Source organism: Eleginops maclovinus, chromosome 1 (assembly GCF_036324505.1).
Source record: "Eleginops maclovinus isolate JMC-PN-2008 ecotype Puerto Natales chromosome 1, JC_Emac_rtc_rv5, whole genome shotgun sequence".
Taxonomy (NCBI): Eukaryota; Metazoa; Chordata; class Actinopteri; order Perciformes; family Eleginopidae; genus Eleginops; species Eleginops maclovinus.
Genome location: NC_086349.1, coordinates 10,470,319 through 10,493,911, shown reverse-complemented (window position 1 = coordinate 10,493,911; position 23,593 = coordinate 10,470,319). Strand labels below are relative to the sequence as shown.

Here is a 23,593-nt window from a genome sequence, read left to right as displayed (position 1 = left end):
GACTTGAAAAACCATATGTGTGCTGCGTGCACCATACACAGAAATAAGTATGCATAAAAGAATAGGCACACACACACACACACACACACACACACACACACACACACACACACACACACACACACACACACACACACACACACAGCTGCAGGATTTCCTTAGCGGGTGTTTGACTGCCAGAAAAGTTTGCCAAAACCTCTCATACAAAATCCCACCTAAACCTTCAAATTATAACTTTATTTGTCATCCTCATCCCCCTGTCTCCTACTCCTCTTTCTCTCCATCTGTCACTCATTCTTTCCCTTCACACATTATATTATTTTCTGTGCAGCACTCTTTTCCTCCCTCAGGCAAATTTGAATAGTGGTCTTTTGTGACAAGAAGCTCATTATCACTGCTGATCTGATTCTGATATATTGCACATTAATTTTCTGCAACGAACAACGGACTGTGTTCTACAAAAGGTTTAAAAAGGCGTACTTTAATTGTATCCTGGTTGTGTACAGAAGTATTTGTCTATTGTAAGGTAATGTGGGTTTTTTCAGTGCCAAAACATTTGAAAAGAAAACAGTGACCACAAGATTAGAGTGCTGGCGTTCATCTTTAATTTAAGGGCTTTAACTATTCAAAACAGATATTCAGCGTGAAGTCATTAATTTATAATTTGATCACAAATCAATCATTTACATCTAGGGGCTTTATAAGCTTTACAACATTTATCTTTGGACACAAAATGTTGGATTCGGAAACGTCCCTAAAAAAGCCTTTAATGGGAAATAATTGAAAATCCCATTTTGTTTGGTAAACAACATTTTTGGGGACCATGTAGAAAAAGAGCATCAAGTCCTGCACTGTTTCACCCACTTCCAACGCACCTAAAGCTGGGTTTCGATCAAAATCGATGTTGCTGGAGTACAGAGCCAAACAATGAAAGTGTGGAATTGAAAATGCAGCTGTGTTTTATAGATTATATTTCTCTCTTTTTCCTGCCAGAACGATGTTGGAGGTCAGAGAGTGCTAGTGAACAAATGGAGTACTTTCATAAAAGCCAGACTGGTCTGCTCTGTCCCGGGACCTCACGGCATTGACACACACTTCAACCAACTGGGTGAGATTACACACACATATTTTTAGTACAGATGTTCACATCTTACACACCCTCTTCGTAATTTAACATAAAAATGCCTAAAAGCCCACATTTACACATTTGACTACAAAGAAGCACACGTTCTAAAGGGGATTGTTTTTCTTTCATAAAACAGAGGATGTTTTCTTGCTGAGGACCAAGGATGAGAGGAACCCAGATGTTTATGCAATCTTCAGCACCATCAGGTGATTAACCATGAAGCATCCTACTTAATGTGTATACCGGTTATACCAACACATGAAGTACTCTACCTTATGTTACTGACATTTTATGAAGCTTTTCCTTTCTTATCATCCAGCTAGTACTTAGAAAATAGAAATTGGTGAAGTAATTTGTGGAAATGTTCTCCCTTTTCTCCACAGTAATGTATTCCAGGGTTTTGCCGTGTGTGTGTACCGAATGGCTGACATCAGAGAAGCCTTCAACGGACCCTTCGCTCATAAAGAAGGCCCTGACTATCAGTGGGGGGCCTATGAAGGCAGGGTCCCTTATCCAAGACCAGGCGTGGTGAGTCATGGCTTACAAAAGATATAGCCCTCTAACTTTACTCAAATGCTTCGGTTGCAAAACCCTAACTGTACCTCAACCTTACTGTACTTACCATGACCAAAATATGTCCCATAATACATTCTGCTCTTCTGTTCGGAAACATTATGAAGAAACATGAGATACACATTTTGCAGCTCCTATTTACTGGCTGGTAAACTACATCAATGCTCATTACTGAAAGCTAGATTTCTGTTTATCTCTTTTTTTAATTGTTTGAATACAAGATTAAGACATTTCCACCATAGGTTCGAGAGAGCGACACAAAATTAAATCCTGTAAGTCTATTCAATCACCCAGTCAGGAACAGAGTTGTTTTAAATGCTGACCTAACCGTTAGATATGCATCATAACTCAATTAACATGAATAAATCTCATTACATAACATACATTTCACATAGATTTGTCAGATTTAGCAAATCTAACGGATAAGTCTCAAACTGACTTTTAGAAACTGGTCAATGAACTCATTTCAAACACTGCAATGCTATTTGTGTAGGATTCACAATAGGTAATAGAGCAATAGGTTTAAGCTAAAGTCTTTAGCTATTAAAAAACACAGCACCATAAACTACAGCCTCAAATATGAACTTTGCAACCTGATTGCTAAAGCCTTGATTACGGTATTTATTGCTGAATGGACATGTCATGACAGACCCAACAGGCCTACTCCGAACAGAGAGGCGGGAACAATATGAAAGGTGCTAAAAGCCTAAAAAGTGAGGTGTAGAAAGTTCCCTATCAGTTAAGTTAACTACTGTATGTTGCAGTGCAGCTGTGCAGACTGTACACAGTGCAGAGCCTTCTCCTGGTTTACATCCTGACTCTCAGCGGAGCTCTGTCATGTCCTCTCAACCACGTCATTGTAATCAGACTTGTTTTACACAGTTATACACACAAACAGTTGCGCGTTTTATTCCGCCTCATTACCAGACTGCAGAATTGTATAGAGGAAAAGGGAATATGAATAATGTGAGAACAGAGCAGACACCTCTGTGGTTCTACTCCACTGACTCTGTGATTAACAGGAATGTCTTGGCCTGAAGCGAGAGGAATAGAGGAAACAGGAAAAAGGGTGATGGCTTAAGTAAGGCTGATGAAAAGGCACAGATGGGAAGGAAAGAAATAGATGTTTATCAAAACTTAATTGATGAAGAACAGCTTGCCGGATGGCTGTTAAAATATTCTCCCCCTTCTCTAGTAAAACGATTATAATGACCTACTTTTTTTTTCTCCAGGCAGAACATTATAATTTCCTGGAGTTTTCATTATAACAGATTCCTATTCTTACACTGTGTAATATCTATCGTGTCTGCATTCACACCTGTCAAAACTCACCCAGAAATGGAGAATAAAAGTGCAGTATGAGAGATTAGGTGGATAAATCCTCCCTAGATGTTTATTTTGGATGTTCATAGCACTGCACATTGTTTGAAAGTCTGTAATAATCTATTCTGTAATAGAAAGATTTATAGGATAGCCTGGTTTCCAAGTTTCCATAGCTGTAATCCTACTTGGACTGAACCGCATGAAGCTTGTGTCTGCTTGCCTGTCATTCACAATAATAATACATATAATACACTAATAATACATAGAAAAGTAATATGTTTGATACTTCAAACTCAAGCTTTTGGGTGGTTACCAGAATAATTGTATCCGTGATGTTCCATGCAGACTTTCAAGTAATTAGGTGTTTCTCTTGGATTGATTTCTGACATAAAAATCACCTCCATGGTCTGTTTTAAATGAAAAGAATCATGCTGTCACATCGATAATCAGAGTGTCATCTGCATACTTTTCTCCATACTTTCATGTGCCTTTTTTCCCATAAAAAACATACATTAGGACTGCCGTGTAGCTCAAGTAGCTGCTGGTATCTATGAATCCTGCAGGGACCATTTGTAGCATCACCTAGTATTTACAATAAATGCACTGGTTACACAAAACAAAAAAAATACTTATATTGAAATAAAATATACTTTAACCGTTACCTCATTGTGAAAGAACTAATCTATCTGTCAGGGGAGTGTCAACTTTTGTGCCTTCATTCAAACAGAGGCTTGTGCTAACTTATTTTTGCCTATTCAAGCTCACTTTTTGTCCCATAGTAGGAACTAGATGATACTTTTTTGGAACCTAATTTATACCGTACGTCAAAATGATGCTGTAATCGATGGGCCATATCAGGAAGTTTTACAAAAATTAGATTTTCTTGCATTCTGGTTTGACATTGAAAGATTGCAGAAGCCTAAAACCGAAACTTGAAAGGTTGATAAAGAAATAAGAAAAAGTCCTATTCCATGATTTGGAACTCAGCGCACCTTATGGTATGTTTCGTAAATTCTGTGCTCAAAACACATGCAAACACGTTCACATTCCCAGTAAATCTGCCAAATATGCTCACCTCTCTTCACTCACATTAATCCTAACTTGGCTCCCTGTTGGTGTCGAGGTGTGAGTTGACAAGAGATTTTGGAGCTGGCCCAGTTTTACCCGTGTACAAACGGATGAACACAGTATTTCAGTGAGCTGTTTAAAGCGCTGACATGTCAATGAATTGTATTGGCAGCTGCACAAGTATGAGTGATGGGGAAATCTGTAATAAATAAAATAGTGTCTTGCATTAAAATATGTGAAAGAATGTTTATTTTTTCCATGTTAAAATGACAGTTGTATTAATTTAAGCTTGAAGCTTACCAAAAGATAAGGTAAAGGTATACTTGGATCCCATTTTAAGTTATACCCAAACGTCACAATTTACCGGCTACTTATTTTAAAAGCATACTGTTAAGAAATATATCATTTTAAGTCAGCACGTTTCGGACTTTGATTTGCCTACACATTCTGCACACTTTGTAATAAATTGTAATGGAAGCCATTAAGTAAGTCATACTCTGAGGAATGTCATACTTCAGTACTTTGTTCAGATTCCAGTCTAATATCCCGGCACAGTTCAGATCCACCCTCTGAAATAGAAACCAGACCATTAGAGAGCTATTTTCGATCAGTATCTGTTGTGATAAGCAGAAATAACAATAATTCTACCAAACAGTATAAAAGTCTGGAACAGCAATATCAGGGAATGCGTTTCCTGTGAGAATACAATATTTATCTCATTTAACTTATGATTATTTGTCAGACTTTGACATATGCTTTCTTTTAAGTCAGTCACTGCTGCTGTATTACTTTTCTTATTCATATGTTTTGTAATACCAACCACAAGATGATAAAAGGACCAGTTTGTCTCTTTTCTTCATAGGCCCTAAAGGAACTTCTAAATATTTCAAAGCTTAAGTGAAATGATCATTACCAACCAACCAATTATTTTGAAGCTCACTGGTCTATTCAAGTGACACTTTTTGAGTAACATGAACCCCAAACATACCTTTTGATTGTCCCCTTTTGTGCTATTTTGCCAAATAGGCCTACATTTGAGTCTTGTAAACTCAGACAGTACTCATCGCCCCATTGCTACCATTATTTATCTTAATTGCACTAAACTGCAAAACTTAAGGTGAAACACAGGTCATATGGTTTTTGTACATGCCTTTATTTGGACAGTGTTCAACCCTCTTGATTATTTGATTGATAAAGTATCTCAGCCAAGAACCAGCGCATTCTTTTTGTAATTTCCTTGGCACGAATGGGAGTGATTTGAACTAACAGCACACTCTGCCTCCATAAAGCTGGTTCCAAACCCAGGTCTTTACAACTATGGTTTTGAACTGTCATCCAAAGTTTTCAGGCCCAATAAAAGTGCTAATGAGGGTTCATTCCAAAGTTTTCAAGACCATAATTATGCCACATTGCTTTGGAAATACACCTAAAGTGGTGGAACATGGTGGAAATTTAAGTTGTGACGGCAAACGGCAAAAAATAGGCTTTCTCATTATTAATTAGCCAGCCAAAGATTTTACCAACATCTTTCATAACCCATCTCCTTTGTTTCTCCAAATGTTTTCCACCTTCAGTGCCCTAGTAAAATCACCAACCAGCCAGGCAGAGAGTTTGGCAGCACAAAGGACTTCCCTGATTCAGTGCTGCAGTTTGCCCGCAGCCACCCATTGATGTGGCGGCCGGTGTTTCCCGCTCTGCGTCAGCCTGTGCTCGTAAAGGCCAACATGCCTTACAAGCTGAAACAAATCGTGGTTGACCGGGTTGAGGCGGAGGACGGGCAGTATGACGTAATGTTCATTGGAACAGGTAATATTATTGTGAATTAAATATTAAACATATTATATATTGTGGCAGAGAATAATTTTTCCTTTCTGTAACTTATTGATTTGTGTATTTCAGACGTTGGCACAGTATTAAAGGTCATTGCTCTACACAGTGGGAACAGCCTAGAAACAGAAGAGGTCACACTGGAGGAGCTTCAAGTCTTCAAAGTACGTTTTGCTCTATCAGGTGTCCTATCAATTTTCCCGATTTTTCCCCAATCATTAATTCTTTAAGTCATATTGTATAGGCAGCCATTCATCGTATATTTGATTCATTGTGTCTGTAAAGCCTCTTTGTGTTCAGATAAGGAAACACTAAGATGGCTTTAAAGAAAAAGCTGTTGCCTCCCTTTTCTTTAACGGTATTTCTACTCCTGAGCTTGTCACTTTTCTTGTTCTAAGCCTTTTCACACATCAACTATTTTAACTATTGCAGGTGCCAACCCCAATTACATCGATGGACATATCTGTAAAAAGGGTAAGTTATAATTACTGTTATTAATGCTTCTAACCAAATGTGTGACCAACATCATGCCTTACTCCCTTTCTTCTGTTCTCATTATTTCCAACAGCAAGCACTGTATGTGGGCTCGCCTGCAGGTGTGGCGCAGGTGAAGCTGCACCGCTGTGAGACTTATGGGAATGCCTGCGCCGAATGCTGCCTGGCCAGAGACCCTTACTGCGCTTGGGACGGATCATTGTGTGCAAGCTACATGCCCAACAGCAAACGACGCTATCGCAGACAGGATATTAGGCACGGAAACCCTGTGCTGCAGTGTGTGGACCAGAATATGAGTGGTAAGTGTAACCAACTTAACCCTTTATTTGTGTGCCTTCTGTGTTTGTTATGCTAAAATGTTTTTTAAATTGGTTGCAGTGAAATTCTGGACAGCACCTGGTCATGTTTCAGTACCTTTAGTAACCAATATTTGGGGCTGCCAGTTTTTAAATAAAATAAATCAGATCCAATGTTTTATAAAACTTTAAAAGGGGAGATAAAAATAGAACAGTATTGAACTTTATTGATCCCAGACTGGGGACATTTTGAAATGTTCTTTGTCGCCATTACATTGAAGATAGTATTTTGGACTGACTAATCTGGTTACAATGTTGTTCTTATTCAAAACAATCCCTTTTTCAACCAGAAGACCTTGATGTGACAGAAGACAGGGTTGTGTATGGGACAGAGAACAACAGCACCTTTCTGGAGTGTGTTCCTCGCTCTCCGCAGGCTACAGTTAGTTGGCTAGTCCAACGTGATGACCGCAAGGAGGAGGTAAGATGATAAGTAAATAACATTAAGACCAAAACCAATATCGTGATGATAGATTACCACCCTATCCCAATTTATATATAACCGGAAGAAGTTATGACATGGAAAAGAATGACATTTCTGGCCCACTGTGGCTGAAGTAACTGGCTTTAACTGCCGGACTAAATGTGTCTTGCCTCTAAAAATGAGATTTGCGTGTGAATTTGGCACGTGGTTGACACATTTGACAGCCATTTGACATACGGTTGAAATGAACCAATTATATTTCAAAGGAAATGGCACAAGCACTCTTTCTGTTAGATAAACAGTGAATTCCAACATTGACCGCTGTAATCTGAAGTGTCACTCAATGTCGGCCTGTCATCGGGACTTAAACTGTGTTGCAAAGTCATTTTAAAGCTCTACTTAGAAAATGATTTTGCTGCGTGTGCCCACACCCACAGTAATCGTTCATTTGTTGGAGAGTTTGTTTCTCCAAGCTCAACCGAGCGTCTCGGTCAGCCGTGCGAGTATTAAGGCATTACCACCCCTATCCATTTCCCTGTAAATAAACATGTGGCTGCCACTTCAGCTGACAAGGCTGCCATGTTTGTGTTGGCACCAAGGGATAGTTCGACAAGCACAGGGATGGAATCCAAAGTGGGGGAGGGAAATAGAGAAGAAAAAAAAGAGTAATATATGAGGAGAGGAGAGACTTTGGGTGGAGAAAGGTAAGGAAAGAAAGAGACAATGAAAGGAAAGAAAAGGGTGGAGAAAAAGTACAAACTAACAGTGACTGGATTTAATGGTACATTCTTGCCAATGTAATTCAAGCAGAGAAAACAGCACAAAGACCCCTTATTCTTTCATGCTTCAAATTGGATTACATGCTCTTCGCTCAGATATTCAATATTTGTTTTACAGAAAAAAGACGTTGATGATAAATAAAGATGCTATAGAATCATGAAAACTACAGAGTGGCCTAAATTCCCTTTATAGGCCTCAATCATTTAAAATCTTTGCATTTTGTAGTCAGACATCATTTTTGCCATTCACAGATTCTTGGCAAAATAATCCCATTCTAATAAATCACTGTCCAATCTGAAATACAAACTGTATTTTTACATTTTAAGATTACATTTCTTTCTTAAAATCTTAATTCCACTGCATCATGTTTTGAACGTAAACAGTATGGTGTTTAAAGTTAAAAGTAGACACATTATCCCTCTGCCCCACTCAGGTAAATCTTGATGACCGCGTGATGTCTACAGAGCAGGGCCTCCTGTTTCGTCGCCTCTTCCGCCAGGACGAAGGCGTGTACATCTGCCGCTCCAGAGAGCATGGATTTACACAGACCCTGGCCCGTCTAACCCTCGAAGTCCTCCAGGGGGAGACTGTGGATGAGCTCATGGCACGGGACAACGCCGGCCTCTCCGATGCGTTCAAAGACCGGTCCGCAGGAAGCTACCGGGCCTGGATGCCTTGTAGCACATACAGCAGGGGCGGCTCGTCAAGCCAAATTGGCCAATCGCGCACATGGTTCAAGGATATCATGCAGCTGATCGGGCCGTCGAACCTGCCCCACGTTGAGGAGTACTGCGAGAGGATGTGGTGCAATGACAAGCTGAGGAGGAAACACAAAAGCATGCTGGAGAAATACCGGCAAGCGCAGGAGAGCGCTAGGAAGGCTCGTAGCAAGAGCTCCGGCGAACGCAACAGGACGCCGAGGGATCTCAGTGCCTGGGAGGAGTAACTTAAAGAAAGTGAGCAGGGCATATAGGAGAAAAATGAAAGACAAAGGAAAGTAGAACATTTGCTGCAAAGGATAAGATAAAATGGGCAGCAAAAAGGCCAGCATCAATTCCTATTTGTGGAAACTCTAGCACTGAAATTTCCAACTCCGAAGTGTTGGGTTTTCTGGAATGATGGCACAAAAGGGACTACTAATGAACAGGTTGTTATTGTGAAGTGGAGTGGATGTTTTTGTTTATATCTAGACATCCAAGGACTTCTCCTGCTCTTCTCACAAGTTTGCCATTCTATACTTTCACAGTTAGAAATGACAGCTTTCATTTTATCAAGTAAAATAAGACCTTCGCAACAAACAACGCATGCCTGTGGACTAACTCTCTGATGAATCGTGTTAGCTCTTGGCAAAGTGGGCTTCAAAAGAGAGGAACATCACATTTACATACTTTGCATGCTTGGACTACAAAATAGCAAGTCTGTCAAGGTCAGCCCTGAGACAAAGACACATACACTTATTTTCGATTTGTTGTTTTCGTATTTCTCACAATGCAATCACTGGATTCATCTTGTTCCCACTTGGTATTTAATGGTCCACGTTTCTTTCCCTGCTCTGCACTTGGGTTTCAAAAAAAGATATATTCATGTGTGACTTCAGCCAAGAAAAAACTGAGTTTGCAGTGTACTAGTTGCAACTAATGCTTCCAGGGCATTTGCCGCCTTTTTAAATGCATTGTACGTTATGGCTCGACTTGCTTGGTCTGTTCTTTTTTATTGTAGCAAAGGTTGATAGCACCTGTTACTGTTTTTGATTACGCCTTGGTTGAGGTTCCAAGTGAGTTGAACCATACTAGGAGGCAAAATTAAAATATCGGGAAGAATCATTTGGTTAGTTTAATTTAAAAAATGTGTTCCTTTGTTTGGTTGCCAATAGATCTAGCAAGAGCTGAATTGAAAACACAACGCGTGGCATGTTGCAGTGAAGATTATTTCAAGGCGGTTACATGTGACTGAGAGGTTACGATCATATGGGAACAGAAAATTGAGAAAAGCATCCATTACCAAAAAAGTCGAGCCAAACCATGCAGTTAAAATGAAGCCTTTCTGTATCTGATCTCGCCACTGTACATGCACACACACACAAACACACTGTTACATGAACCGAAAGCCCACTCACCCATCACACTGAATGCAAGAGCTCAACTAGCTCAAACTGGAAGCTACCATGAGACGACTGTTGATGGTTCAACAGATTAAAGGCACATTGCTTTATTTTTACTGTTGTGGGTTGAACTTTTCATTCAAAACCAGCTACGGATCAAGATTCCTCCCAGACCGAACCTTAAGGGGATATTTCACAGTGGTAAACTTTCATGCTTTGGGCACATACCATAATATCTCCTGGAATGTATCTAATGGCCACAGTGGATCGCTGATGGTTGCTTCAATGGGATTTCTTATAAATTGAACCTCAACTCAATTGGGATTTTAAACACCAATTACGCATGCAAATACTTACGTTCTAAATGTTATGTCTTTAGTAAACGCCATCTTCAAATATATTTTTCAAAAGACGGACCTCTTTGTCTCAGCCTCATCTCACACTTCAATCATCTACTAAACTCATTTTCCCACAGTTCCTCTGTATGCTGTAGCTCGCTACTGACAATAGAGGGAACAAAAGAAAGGGTCACCTCTAATGGCCGACTCCTTTTGTGCTTTCTGCTTTGTAAACACTGGTTTTATGACGGTTCATGGTTTGAACACATGATACTCCACATTGTTTTTCACTTCAGGTTTTGTTGTTCAAATATACTGTAACTTTTATCAAAACTGAAAAGAGGTTTATTTTACAAGGGACAGGTGGAAATAGAAACAGAGGGTTGAAAACACATACAAAAACAGGGTGATGTAGTTAGGGTTAGGGTTAGCAACCTATTGAGTTTACTTTTTATAAAATAATTAAAAAAGAGAGGAGGACGGTATAGACAGGTTACAGGGTTATCAAATCAATTCCAAGCTTCAATGTCAGTAAGGACTGTATGTGGAGGACTGAAATACAATCAAGAGTTCCTTTTAAAACTATCAGCAATGTAACAATTAGAATAAATTAATGACGGCTTGGAATTTCATCGCGCATTGAGCAACCCCTCCTGGCCCCATCAATGAGGGTGAGTGGAGAGTTGTGTGAATGATGGGTTGCATATACTTCACAGAACAAACAAAGTGTGTCTGTAATGTGTCTTTGGTTAAAGTTGCCAGATGGTACTTTTGAACTTCGTTCTAATACAAGTCGAAGTACGTAAGCAATCCAAGCTGAAATTATCCACATTTATAATTTGACTGATCAAATGTTGGCTGTCAAGCAGTCAAGTAATCAGTTTCCAAGTATGAACTGGATAAACACATTCTTAAAGGATCCATTTGATGGCATATAAGGAAACATAAACAGCTGTTCACAGAAAGCTGAGAAGAACTGAGGACCTATACCAATATGGCCGCTGAAGGGTAAAGTCCCTGTAATGTGTACATATTAAAAATCGCATTGATATCCTGGGAGCCCTCTCACTGTTTAAAATTATCCAGGAAACAGCATTAACACCTGTGAACCCGGTGACCCTTTTTAACCTTCATGGCGTGTGAATGGCTCCTGAGAGACAAATAAAAGGGAGACAGAGTAATTGAAGAAAACAAAGGGGAGAAATGTTCAAAAAACAAGGTACTATTATCATCTTGTGAAGACTTCCTTTATAAAATACTATTACCTTTTAAAAACCAGTTTTGAAAAATTTCATCTGTATAAATTGAGTATTTAGGAAAAAATCCTCAGTTTGTACTGCACACTTAAACACACACATTACTCTAGCAACGTTTATTTTTCTAGATTGAGGATTGAGAGACCAGCTATTAGAGTCCACTTATGGTGTTTCCTTTAAAAATATTGCTTCTGATGTATATCTAAACCGGTAAAAAAGATGATAGAGTGACAGGAGCATGGTGTGCACAAAACAGAGAAACAGTTAGCAGGGTAAAAAAGAGACGCAAAAATGTGTTTTATGTTGTAGATAACCTTCTTGACAGTTTGTTTTTAATAAAATTGTAACTTAAATGTAGACTTCATTCTTGTCATGATTTACACATGAGCTACACAATTACTTCTGTCTGGTCTGCTCTTGACTATAAAAATATGTTTTTGATGTGGTGGAATCATTTTGATCATGTGGGCCCATTTTGAACCTACATTACTGTCATCAGGAATTAAAAACTGTTAAAGGTATGACTTTTGTTACTATGATTGCAAACTAAAATGTTTCCATTTTAAGCAAATGTCCTCGAAAAAAAAAGCCAGACACCGCTTTTGCTGCAAAGTGATTTGATAGTTAAAGTGACACAAAAATCATACTAAAAGTTGATTATTATGTGTTTTGCAAGGTATGGACTTTTGAGTTGCTGACCAAAAAACAACTGCAATATGTTTAAAACACACATTGTAAATCCTTCAAATGTATTAGTTGTTGTATAGTTGTACAAAAGTGTGATGCGGTATTTAATCTCACACATTTTTTAAAGCGTTTAAATAGTCCACGATCCAGCTGGTTCAGAGTAGTTTAGTAGTTTTTAAATTTGATTTCAAACACATGGTAAACTTGCTGCACCTTTTTTCTTTTTTAATATTCACCTGTTGTATTTTACAGTGTTGTAGAATACTTGATGGATTTATCATTTGACAAAAACTCTACCATGATCCATATATTGTGCCTATTGGTAAATCTGTAGCAGGGTTTCGCTCCTTTCAAACTTCACCAGCTGATTGTACTAATCACTGATTGTCTGCACAGCTTCGCTACATAAAGCAACAAATAGGGTTCGTCTGGTTTGCACTGTGAAAGCAGATACGGCAGCAAACACATTTAGAAAATAAATCTTATCCATCTCAGGACCAAGATGTCCAAGAACTTGGAAGGTCAGCTGTCCAATAGGCACAATATAGTCATCATGAACTCAACACACATTGGGATTCATGCAGAGCACTTAATTTACTGAACATACAAGCAACAACACTCTGTGTCCCTTTAATTGTACTGTACAGTTGTGCTGGTTTTGGGGTCTATGACAGAGCCTAATTTGATTGCATATTTATGTTTTATTTAAGTGTCTTTGTACCATGCATGCTATGTACCTTTATGCTTTTTAACAGCATTAAAAGTTGATTTTCTAACAGAAAGTTATCCTTGAGTGAGTGTTTGTAGTAATAAGTAATATCACTTACCCAAACAACCAATAGAATATAGTATTGTCTGCTTTCATTCATTATTTCTAGTTGTGTTTTTGTCTTTCTTTCTATAGACATGGCCCGAAATGTTAAATGTATACTTTAAAAAAATGGCATTTAAGGGGTATCAGATCAGAAACACTTTTAGGGGAACCTAACCTTGGGGTCAAAACATAAATGCTACTCCCTATAATGAAGTTACAATAAAAAAAAAAGTGTATCTGTGCAAAGCTCTGGTATTTCCTCTTTCTGTGTGTGCTCTCAAAAGTGTTATTAGCCAGGAGGACATGTGCCTGCATGAGCGTGTGATTGCAGATTTACAGACCGAGTGTCGGCCCATTACGTTACCCAGTGCCTGGGTCTGGCCATGCATGTGATTGGAGGATAATTGGGCAACCAGCATCTGTGGAAATGTGCAGTAACAATGGCTGCTTGTCGCTTTAGCAAACAGACCGTCTCATAAAACCTAAACCTGCAAACGAACCCACTAAACGACTTCACACCACGACAATTACGGCAGCCACATCAACACACGTAAATGTAGGGTGAATGTCCACACATACATGTGCATACATAAAGACCAAACACACAAATGTTCAACCAAGCTGCTACATATAAAACGTTTGCATCCACTATAGAAGGAATTCAGGTGGGCCTATTGTTTATGTTATCCACAGTTTAGTCAATCTTCAAGAAACTTATTTTAACTCTGAAGGCTCCTAAGCATCTTTTTTTAAAGTGGAAAACACACACTAGGAGCCTTAGTTACAACTTATTTCAACTTTTAAAGCCTATATGTGTCAAGTCAGAAATCCACTTGAAATTGCCTGCCATATTCCGTTGATGAGGTTGATGACCCTTGAGCATTTTTCAGTTGGCTGTAATATGACTAAATTGCCATTTAAAATTTTGAGAGGTTTTTTAGGTGCAATTTCAGGGAGCTAATATTGCTACATAGTATGAATGCCAGATAGCATTTTTTTTTTAATAAAGGCAGATGTAACAGCTCACATACAATATTTGCACTCATTCCCTACAGATACAGATACACAGAAGAACACATCTCATGCTTCTGTACCAACTGTATAGAAACACATATCTTCAGTGTTTATGAGAAATCAAATACATTTACACAACCATGGCTAACACAGCCCACAGCTGTCAGGAACAGAATACCACAATCCTTAACTCAGTAAAAGGTTTTATATACATCCCAAGCATGTATGCAACCACAGACCCATAAAAAAAACCCCTGCAAACAATTACGTCCAACCAAGTATTAGACAAACACAACCTATAGTTAAGTTGCTTTCCGTTATGGTTGCTTTTCATTGAGCACAAACTTTGACTACCTTTGATGGTTTACATTGAAGCTCATTCAGAAGCAGATTGGGGCCCAGTTAGAGTTAAAGGGGGGTTTCCTGACCACAGTTAAGAGGTTAAGTAAGGATATTTTTCTCTATTTTATATTTTTAAATATCCCTCACCACTAGCATTGTCGTCGAAAACAATTGGTTTATAGGTCCATCTTTTAATCTGCAAAACCTACTGATAATTTATTCTGCCTGGCAATACTAATATACAGTATATATGAACAATTGCAACTTGGCAACACGACAATGCAATACAATGAAATTACTCAGTGGTTACTGGACATATTTCTGTCCCACAGTTTTAGCTGGACAGAAAATCTGTTATTTCTGTAGGAATATGAAATGTGATATTTAGCAAAATGACTACTTTGTTATAGTTGTAAATATTCTTTATGTTTGAGATGTTGGTTTAGGACTAGAAAGGTTAGATCCTGTCCTTCTAAAAGATTGTGGTTTTCCACAGTATATATCAAGACTCAGACATGTTAAAGGCCATATGACTTATTGCTCCACTTTGATGCAGTACTTCTTTTGGGATTTCACCTCATGGGGAGCAAGTAGTCCATAAAATCGCACAACTGAAAATATTTACACCCACTACATGTTTCCCTTGAACAAATACTATAATTCTATATTACAACAATGACTTGTACTTCTACAACTACTACTTTACCTGAAAACATTATAATAACATTTAAAACAAGTCCTAGGGATTTGTGATTCCAGTGTGCAGGTACCTACATTACGGTATATTTAACTGTTGCTGTTTTATTTCACTTTAAGAATGAAGAACCAGTATTTTATGTGGATATGCAATATGCACATTAACTGTTTGGATTGAATCAATCTTAAAAGAGGAAGGTTTAAAAGACAAAGTAACGCTTTGATTGGACTCCAGTCTAAGAATACTACCAAACTTTGAAGGTTTTATGAACTCTTTGTATTGAAGTTTGTTTGTAATGACATATACATTACGAAACTTGTTTGGACTTTGAAGGAAAGACCCAACTCTATTGGTTCAGGGTACATAAAACCCTTTTGTGATGATGCAGAGTCCTCTTGTTGCTGTCTAAACATTGAGAAACAATAAGGAAACACATTTGAACTATTTTCGGCACAGTATGTCAGCAAGCCTCATTTATAGGTTTAGTGGTACTAAATTGGTCCATTTGTATATAATTAAATATACATAATGGCCCTGAGTTTCTTTTGGCAAACATAAACCTGATAAAAGAAGATTCAATTGTTTGTATAATAACACGTGACAGCAAAAGTGATTAAACATGTATAATGCTATAATATCTGCTAAAAAGGCTGTTGCTGGAGCCTAGAATTTCCCAGGATAATTAACCTCTTTTTAAAAGTCGTAAACATGACACAGCATACAATTCCAGCAGCAGTTCCACATTCTTTTTTACCTCCTTTGCTTAGACTGAAAAGATGTTGTGTTCCGGTCTTGCATGAGTTCCCAAGACAAATGAGGCCACAATCCTGTGTTTCTGTGACAGTTAAATGTATTCAGATTAAAGTTGTGGGACGAAGCAGCTTTATAACCTCTTATTTAGGTTTATAGCAGCACCTCAGTGTTTCCCAGGCGGTCCCTGTTGGTTTACTTTTTTCTGACCCGCTAAACAGGTTACGTCCTCCTCAAAGACCCTGTTTGGAGGCAGGAAGTTTCCCTTTTATGTCCATGTCCTGGAAAAATTCAGTCTCACACTGGCTGACTGCAGACATTACATTGGCCTAAAGTGTTCAAACATTAGGTTTTTTTTGTGCAAATCTTTTCACTCAATTTTGGCAAATGAAATATCAATAGACTATTTTGTTACACCTTTGCTCTGTCTCTAAAGTCTGGCATTATACACACTTTCATACTCTCTTCTTTTTAAGCCAATTTTCGCTTAAGATTAGGGCAGGAAATGACTGGGGTAAAAAAATAATACACACATGATTCAATTCAATACAAAACACCCAAGGAAGTTTGTCCATGGAATTTTTCCATCTTGTTTACTGTAATTATTGTTAGACATAATGTTCAATACTTCCATATTAAATAATGTCCTTTATTTGTGTTGCTCCCTATGTAGTGATTGAAGCTTTAGGAAATGTTTTGCCATGACAGCTTTTGTCAGCCTAATGCAAATAAATCTCAAATGGCAGTAAAAGCGTTCCTCCATATTTTCTGATACTTCACCGCTCACAATGGCGCACATGGTTCTACTCATCCTTCTTTCCTTTCTTTGTTGTGGATTGGCACTTTCTCAAAATATCCATAAAACATTTTGAATTGATCAAATGGATCAGACAGCGACTCCGGGAATAAGACTTGCAGTTTGTCAAATAATATTACTACACAAAAGGTTTACATGTTAAACATTGATCCTATTGCAGCGGATCTCAATCTGAGGCCCACATGTATTTATAGGGAAAGCATGCCATGATTCATTCTGTCTGTATTCTGAATCATCTTTTTGTTTTAGGAAAAGTTTTTGTGTTTTTAGGGATGGATTTCCAAGTGACCCATCTGTGTGAAGTAATGTCTCAGAAGTTTTTACTTTTGTTTAGTTTTTTGGCTTCTTCAGTTCTTTTTTACCTTGGTTAAGACCTTATTAAGAACCAGGAAAATATTTTATCACGGGAGCCTTCATCTTGAAGAAAGCTACTTTATTACTAGCAAGTTGTTGGTGGAGAGGTTAAATAAATAACAGACCTTTGGTGTTAGGTTTTAGGGTTAGTATTGTTTGTATCTACGTAGACAAACACATTGTGACACTGTATCCATGCAAAATGGCATACACTGTTGCTTTGCATTTGCAAATTATGTAACTAAATAGGTAGCTTTACACATTCAAACGAAAGAATAATTATATTTTATAATTAATTATGAAAAACAAATGAGGACAAGCAACAGGAGGAAAAAAAGTGGTGGAGGAAGATAAAGGGGGAAGGGCTTTGGTACACAAGGTGGACTGTTAAACACAGGAGAAGAAACAAGAATATTGATGGGAAGTTAAAGGTGATTTTAGGACTGATTGAAGATGCAGAGATGCCTCATGGGGGAGAGAAGGAGAGTTTGATCATTAATCTCTTGTGTTCAGTCCCACTCATCCTCTGGGAGAACCTTGGTGTGTCACAACCTGTTTAGGCTCTGAGCAGGGGCTTTTAAGGCATATTTTCCAGTCTTGATAATGCAACTCATTACTCATTAGAAAGATAGTGTCATTGCACAGCAATCCCGCGGGACCCACAGACCATGCACATGTTCATTACTGACCCACTTTAAGCAGGACTGTACATTATACATAATTGAGTTTTGGAACCAGCATCATTTTTCACTTGCTGACCTTGATATTCCCTAACAACCACACAAACCTCACCCTCCCTCATGTTGAACGTGTTTAATGTCCTTATTCCTCTAGGCTTCTTCCACAAAAAATACATAAGGATTTTCCAGCGTGGAACAAGGCTTTATTAAAAGTCTGTATGTTTTTGTAAATCCAGCCTGAAAAGAGATCATCTGCTTTATTTTTCAGTCAAATTGTCAACTTCATCCAAAGTCACAGTAATGCAGAAAGTGAGAAAACATAAATCTAGTCTAAATTGAAAAAAATAAACTATCTCTAAGGTCCGTCAACAGATGTTCTACGATGTTAAACTTCCATTTAAACTGAATATCTACTATGTGTTGGCTCTAAAACTATCTTTACAACAACATAATTCAATCAAATGCATACCCTCCATTCCATTATTGAAAAAAGAAGCCATTACTGGAAGTTTTGCCCAATAAAAATAGCTCAAATCTGATCAGACTTAAAAATAACTAAATCACTTTTTGTTTTAGTCCTACATTCCTGAACTAAGGAAAACAAGTTGATTTATTTTCCATATTTCTTCTTTTGTTTTATTTCTTTAATTTGGTAAAAAAAAAAGAGCCTTGACTTGGTGAGCTGGAGCCACACGCAAACACCAACACACACTTAAAAGCCAACCTTACTTTATCTTTTAAAACCTGGTTTTCTTATCAAAAGCAGACAGTAATCTGGCTTTTAGTTGGAGCCAATGGCATACAAGCATTATCAGTGTAAATCGTAAAATTTAGCACTGTAATGCCAATTTTCATATAGTAAATAGAATTAATCCAGAAAATAATCCCTGAGGAACAACTTTATCGAGCTAAATTAGCATAATTTACAGAAGCTCATTTACCTTAATGTTATGGCAAATCAAAAGCATTGAAAATAAATAGCAACAATGTGAACACACAGTTGCAGCAGTTATTGATTACGACTTTTAAGGTTTGGAGGTCAAGTCTTTAAAGCCATATTGATGATTGTTGTTTGTCTGGGTACCAGATCTTTACTGAACTTTCCTGATTCACCACTGGCTTCAGTTTATTTTTCATCCGTGTCTACGATTCAGCTGATCCACTTGCTGTTGCTGTGTTGTCATCCTAAACAGTACCTAGCCTGTCATCAGGAAACGCAACTGATAATGTTAGGACCTGTTATTTCCTGACATTAGCAAGATCCTGTCCAACAAATACAAAGACCTCCTTCAAGCTGTAAACAGATGTTTGTTGCATTGAAGAACATGTGTTTTCAACTGGTCTTGCAGACGGAGTCATCCTTTAGGTATTAGAAACTGATGGAGAGAGAGAGACTGTTTTTATCCACAGCGGAATAAACAACTGAGAGGAAGACGAACACCTGGTAATTTAAAGGTGGAAGTAAACACTATGCCACTATTACATGCCAAATGTGAACTGAATATTGTTGGGGACCCGGGTAAATAACTTGCAGACCACCGGTTGTTTACTTTCTCACACACTTATAGTTCAGTTCCTGTCTTTCTTCCTGTTAAGGAACAGTGCTAAAGCTGGATTTGGTCCATTTCCAGATTGCCTTGATTATGTCAGAGGTAATGACCTGCAAATCACTGCTTGTGTGTGTGTGTGCGTGTGTGTTATAGCTGCCAAAGCTGTACTGGGTAAGAAGCAGGCACCTCTGGAACTGCCCACATGAGACCATTCCTTTTCTTACACCCTTGCTATTAGTTAATGTTGTTCCTTTTCTCTCATACAATTCAATATAGCTAGGTTGGCGTGAACTTTTGCTCAAAACCGTGTAGCCAAACATTTATATATATTATATATTTATTTAATGAGTTTGTGTATAAGAATGAGAACACAAAATACGATAAAAGCTCATGTTAATAGGAATCGCCTTTCTGACATTTTATTTACCAAACTTCTCTCTCAGTTCTCTCATGCCATTCCATCCCTTTGACTTGTGTAAAGTTTCTGTCAAACACATATTGATTTAATAAATGTTCTTACTTTTATTCTTTCCCCCTCTGTCTCTCTCTTCCTCCACACACACATACACACACTGCTGCATTGAAGAAACGTCCTTGTATTCAAGTAAGGTGAATGACAGTCCTGCTGTGTGTTTATTACACATTAGCCTCCACCTACTTTCTTTCAGCAGGTTAATTGATTTCCCAGATAAGAGTGGAGAGAAGTGTGTGCGTGTTGCAGAGAGAGTCCTGTGTGAAAGGCAGTGGTCCCTGGTAGTTACTTCCTTCCTAAATGTGCGGTCATATGTCAAGCAGCAGGAAGTCATGTTCACATGTGGTCTGACTGAGACATTGTCAACAGTGGGACCCTTTTCTACTATATCCGTATGTAAAGTGTGCACAAGTGTGTTGCTAAATTCCTGAATATAAGCTTGATCCTTATTCCGAACAGAGCTGTATGTTACGTCTGGGGCACAATAAAATGATAAAACCCAAATGCACGACTCGACACAAAAGGAGTTTCCAAAACAAGGTTTTTTACTAGAGGTAATATTCCATAGTCACAAAAGTCTAAGCATAACGCACACTAGCGTGGTGATAACTCAAAACGATCTGGCACTGGGCACAGAGACAAACACAGCTTAAATATACAAGGTGAACACAGGTGTAAACAATAAGGGCGGGGCAGTTAATCAGGTCAAGGGGAGGGACAACCAAGGAGGGGAAATCAAGCTACCGAGACACAACACTGTATTTGTGTTGTTGTGTTTTTACTTTACATTGTGAGATGCAAGAATGAGAATTATATGCGCTTTGTTAGCCTTATATAAAAGAATGCAAATTAAAGCATTTGTTCAAATGATTCACCTGTTTTTCTTGATGTTTTTAATACTGTTTGGAAATCTCCGATAAAAATCAATACACGTTGGGTTCTGAGAAATGTTTTTAATCTGGTAGAGATACATTAACCTGTATAACGAAGACATATGTTTGGGATCAGTTTTGTTTTAAGGCCTAGCCGCAACCATGTATAATGTTTCACCACTTCAACAAGGTAATTGTGGTTGCCAACATTGCTTAAAAGTGGCACACAACTCTCATATGAGTCATGTTTGGGACCGTCATATAGGAATCACTGAAAAACATATTTTGTCATTTAACTTTGAGGCATGAACTCCTCATTTGACCCCATACTTTTCTGTGTAAAGAGGTGATTAAATGAAGTGTGATTCAGGGAAACAGCCACCCTTTCTCTTGCCCAGATCATTAGATAACCTGATTTTGCTCAGGGGATATGTCACTTTGGCAGAACATGTATATTATTAGACCAAAAACCTTCTTTAAACAGAGCTCTATACCAGTCTAATAATATAATTGCCTGCACATTACTTGCACACGGTACCAGACACCTGAGATAACAGAGACAGAAGTCTTTGTAGTACTACGCTATTGAAACTAATAAAATGACTAAGCTGGCGGTATGTAGTAATTGGAGATCATTTTAGGTATATGTTTATGTCTGAGTAGGATAAACTATTCCATTCTGTCACCTAAATGTCCAAGCACACCAGGTCAAACAAGTCTTTTAAACCGTTTTTCTCTCAATATCCTGTTCATCCGGTCTTATATTTGTTGAGTGTTTTCTTTCTTACCTTTCCTTTTGTTTTTTTCTATCTTTCTTACTCGTATCCAAACTTTTTGTTTCTGACATTTCAATATTAGAGCGTATTAGTAGTGTGAATGTAGCTTTAGAAACAATTTGCTGGGGGAGTGTTTGGGATTTCAAGAGCTGGTGGGCTTCCATCACCACAAATCAAACCTTGGTCAGTGTGTGTGTGTGTGTGTGTGTGTGGGTGTGTGTGTGTGTGTGTGTGTGTGTGTGTGTGTGTGTGTGTGTGTGTGTGTGTGTGTGTGTGTGTGTGTGTGTGTGTGTGTGTGTGTGTGTGTGAGAATGACTGACTATAGTTAGCAAGTGGGAGCCCTGTCTCCTTTGTGTCAACAGGCTTTCTGACTCGCTAAGGCTAATCACCGAAGTAATTACTGTTAAATTGGCTCATTAATCATTTGACCTGTCAGACTGCTTTGTTGCCTTCTAGCTGGTGTGTGTGTGTGTGTGTGTGTGTGTGTGTGTGTGTGTGTGTGTGTGTGTGTGTGTGTGTGTGTGTGTGTGTGTGTGTGTGTGTGTGTGTGTGTGTGTGTGTGTGTGTGTGTGTGTGTGTTTACTATGCAATCTTGTATGTGTAGGTAAAACACTGGAAAATTGGAGTTAATCCGATGCAGTTATTCAAGTAAAGTAAAAGTAGCTAAACCCAGAGTTTTCCATTGAAAAGCTAATATAATGTTCCACCACCTCACTGTTACTATATGGGAAAATGTAGGACTAGTCACAAGAATGCCATAGAACCAAAATTCAATTATCAACAGTAATATTTGGCAAGTGCATTGCTATTTGCTGCATGTCAAAATGTATTACCAAATCGTATTTAGTTTCTTGTTTCATATAGAAGCAGGATGATTTTCAAAACCAGCAAAAATTCATGGGCAGAACGATTATTAAAAATGAATATTTATTGATATATTTGTATCCTTTCGAGGGTCTTTCCAAAAAAAAAGAAAAATCCCCAAGGAAGAACGTTAAAACAGGTAGATTGCAGTGTGTGTGTGTCACTTGAATTAAACATTTCAATACTTAATTTGAAAGATGGAAGCTTTAGTGTGACTCTAGATCCCCAACATGTACATGCTACCGGTGTGTGTGTGTGTGTGTGTGTGTGTGTGTGTGTGTGTGTGTGTGTGTGTGTGTGTGTGTGTGTGTGTGTGTGTACGTGTGTGTACGTGCGTGCATGCGTGTGTGTGTGTGTGTGTGTGTGTGTGTGTGTGTGTGTGTGTGTGTGTATTCCAGAAATAATGTACATACCCTAGATCTAAATGAGCCAAATCCCTTGCAAATCAAAGTAATTAGTGGCAGTGTTACGGTCATGCATTCTATTGGTTAATTTAAAGTGCTTTACATTTACCATACAATGTGTTTATTGTACAAGGCAGTGATGTAATCACAGGGATACACATTTTCCTGTTTCTCATTTAAAACCCAACATAAACAATCTTGCATGAAGTGGAAGAAAACTGTTTGTTCATACAATAAATACCGTTGAAGCCTCTGTGCAGCTTTCACTCTAAACATGCTCTCATATTGTTGAATCAGTGACGGTCAGGATGGAAATTCGGAATCTGTGTTGGATAGTATTCCTTTTAGTTTGCCCCAGTTTTTTGTACCTCATATACTATCAGTGTGAATACTCAATACTGAATTTCATAAAAACCTTGTATTGGAGATCATTTGAAGGGAGTAAAAAGTGAATATATTCCTTATACCTTGTAGTACAGAACCTTTTTTGAGGACAACCGTTTTTTGTGAAGAAAACATATTTGAGAGTGGCTTTAAGGCACCCTTTTATGTTTTTGATTATTAGAAGCACTACGGAATAAAACACCTTTGTTCACGGTTTTATTAGAAAGTAAACTATATTTAAAATAAAAGACAAACTCCAACAAGAACACACATTTAGTATACTGGGAGAAGGAAACCCAAGAACAAAAATAAATAAAAGCCTGTAAAACTTTCAGGGCTAACCTAATTATTTCAAAGTTGAAAGCAGCTGACATATATATTTGCTGAATACTGAATTGTTTGTTTCAGCTCTTTACAAAACCATAGTAACATTTCATTACTTTGATAAG

At 38.1% G+C, this 23,593-nt stretch overlaps 1 protein-coding gene across 2 annotated transcripts in view; it reads left to right on the top strand.

Annotated features, from left to right (window-relative positions):
- Positions 1 to 13,414, top strand: part of sema3bl (sema domain, immunoglobulin domain (Ig), short basic domain, secreted, (semaphorin) 3bl) — a 57,230-nt gene extending 43,816 nt beyond the window's left edge. The window contains exons 8-16 of one of the 2 annotated variants that reach the window (XM_063883670.1): positions 994 to 1,108; positions 1,263 to 1,332; positions 1,510 to 1,654; positions 5,665 to 5,896; positions 5,990 to 6,081; positions 6,350 to 6,391; positions 6,486 to 6,711; positions 7,062 to 7,189; positions 8,406 to 13,414. In XM_063883670.1, the coding sequence (XP_063739740.1) occupies positions 994 to 1,108; positions 1,263 to 1,332; positions 1,510 to 1,654; positions 5,665 to 5,896; positions 5,990 to 6,081; positions 6,350 to 6,391; positions 6,486 to 6,711; positions 7,062 to 7,189; positions 8,406 to 8,918 (1,563 nt within the window). In that variant the 3' untranslated portion in view covers positions 8,919 to 13,414. Of the gene's footprint in view, positions 1 to 993; positions 1,109 to 1,262; positions 1,333 to 1,509; positions 1,655 to 5,664; positions 5,897 to 5,989; positions 6,082 to 6,349; positions 6,392 to 6,485; positions 6,712 to 7,058; positions 7,190 to 8,405 lie in introns of both variants that reach the window. The other variant, XM_063883660.1, reaches the window with a different exon arrangement.
- The last annotated feature ends 10,179 nt before the right edge of the window (positions 13,415 to 23,593 follow it).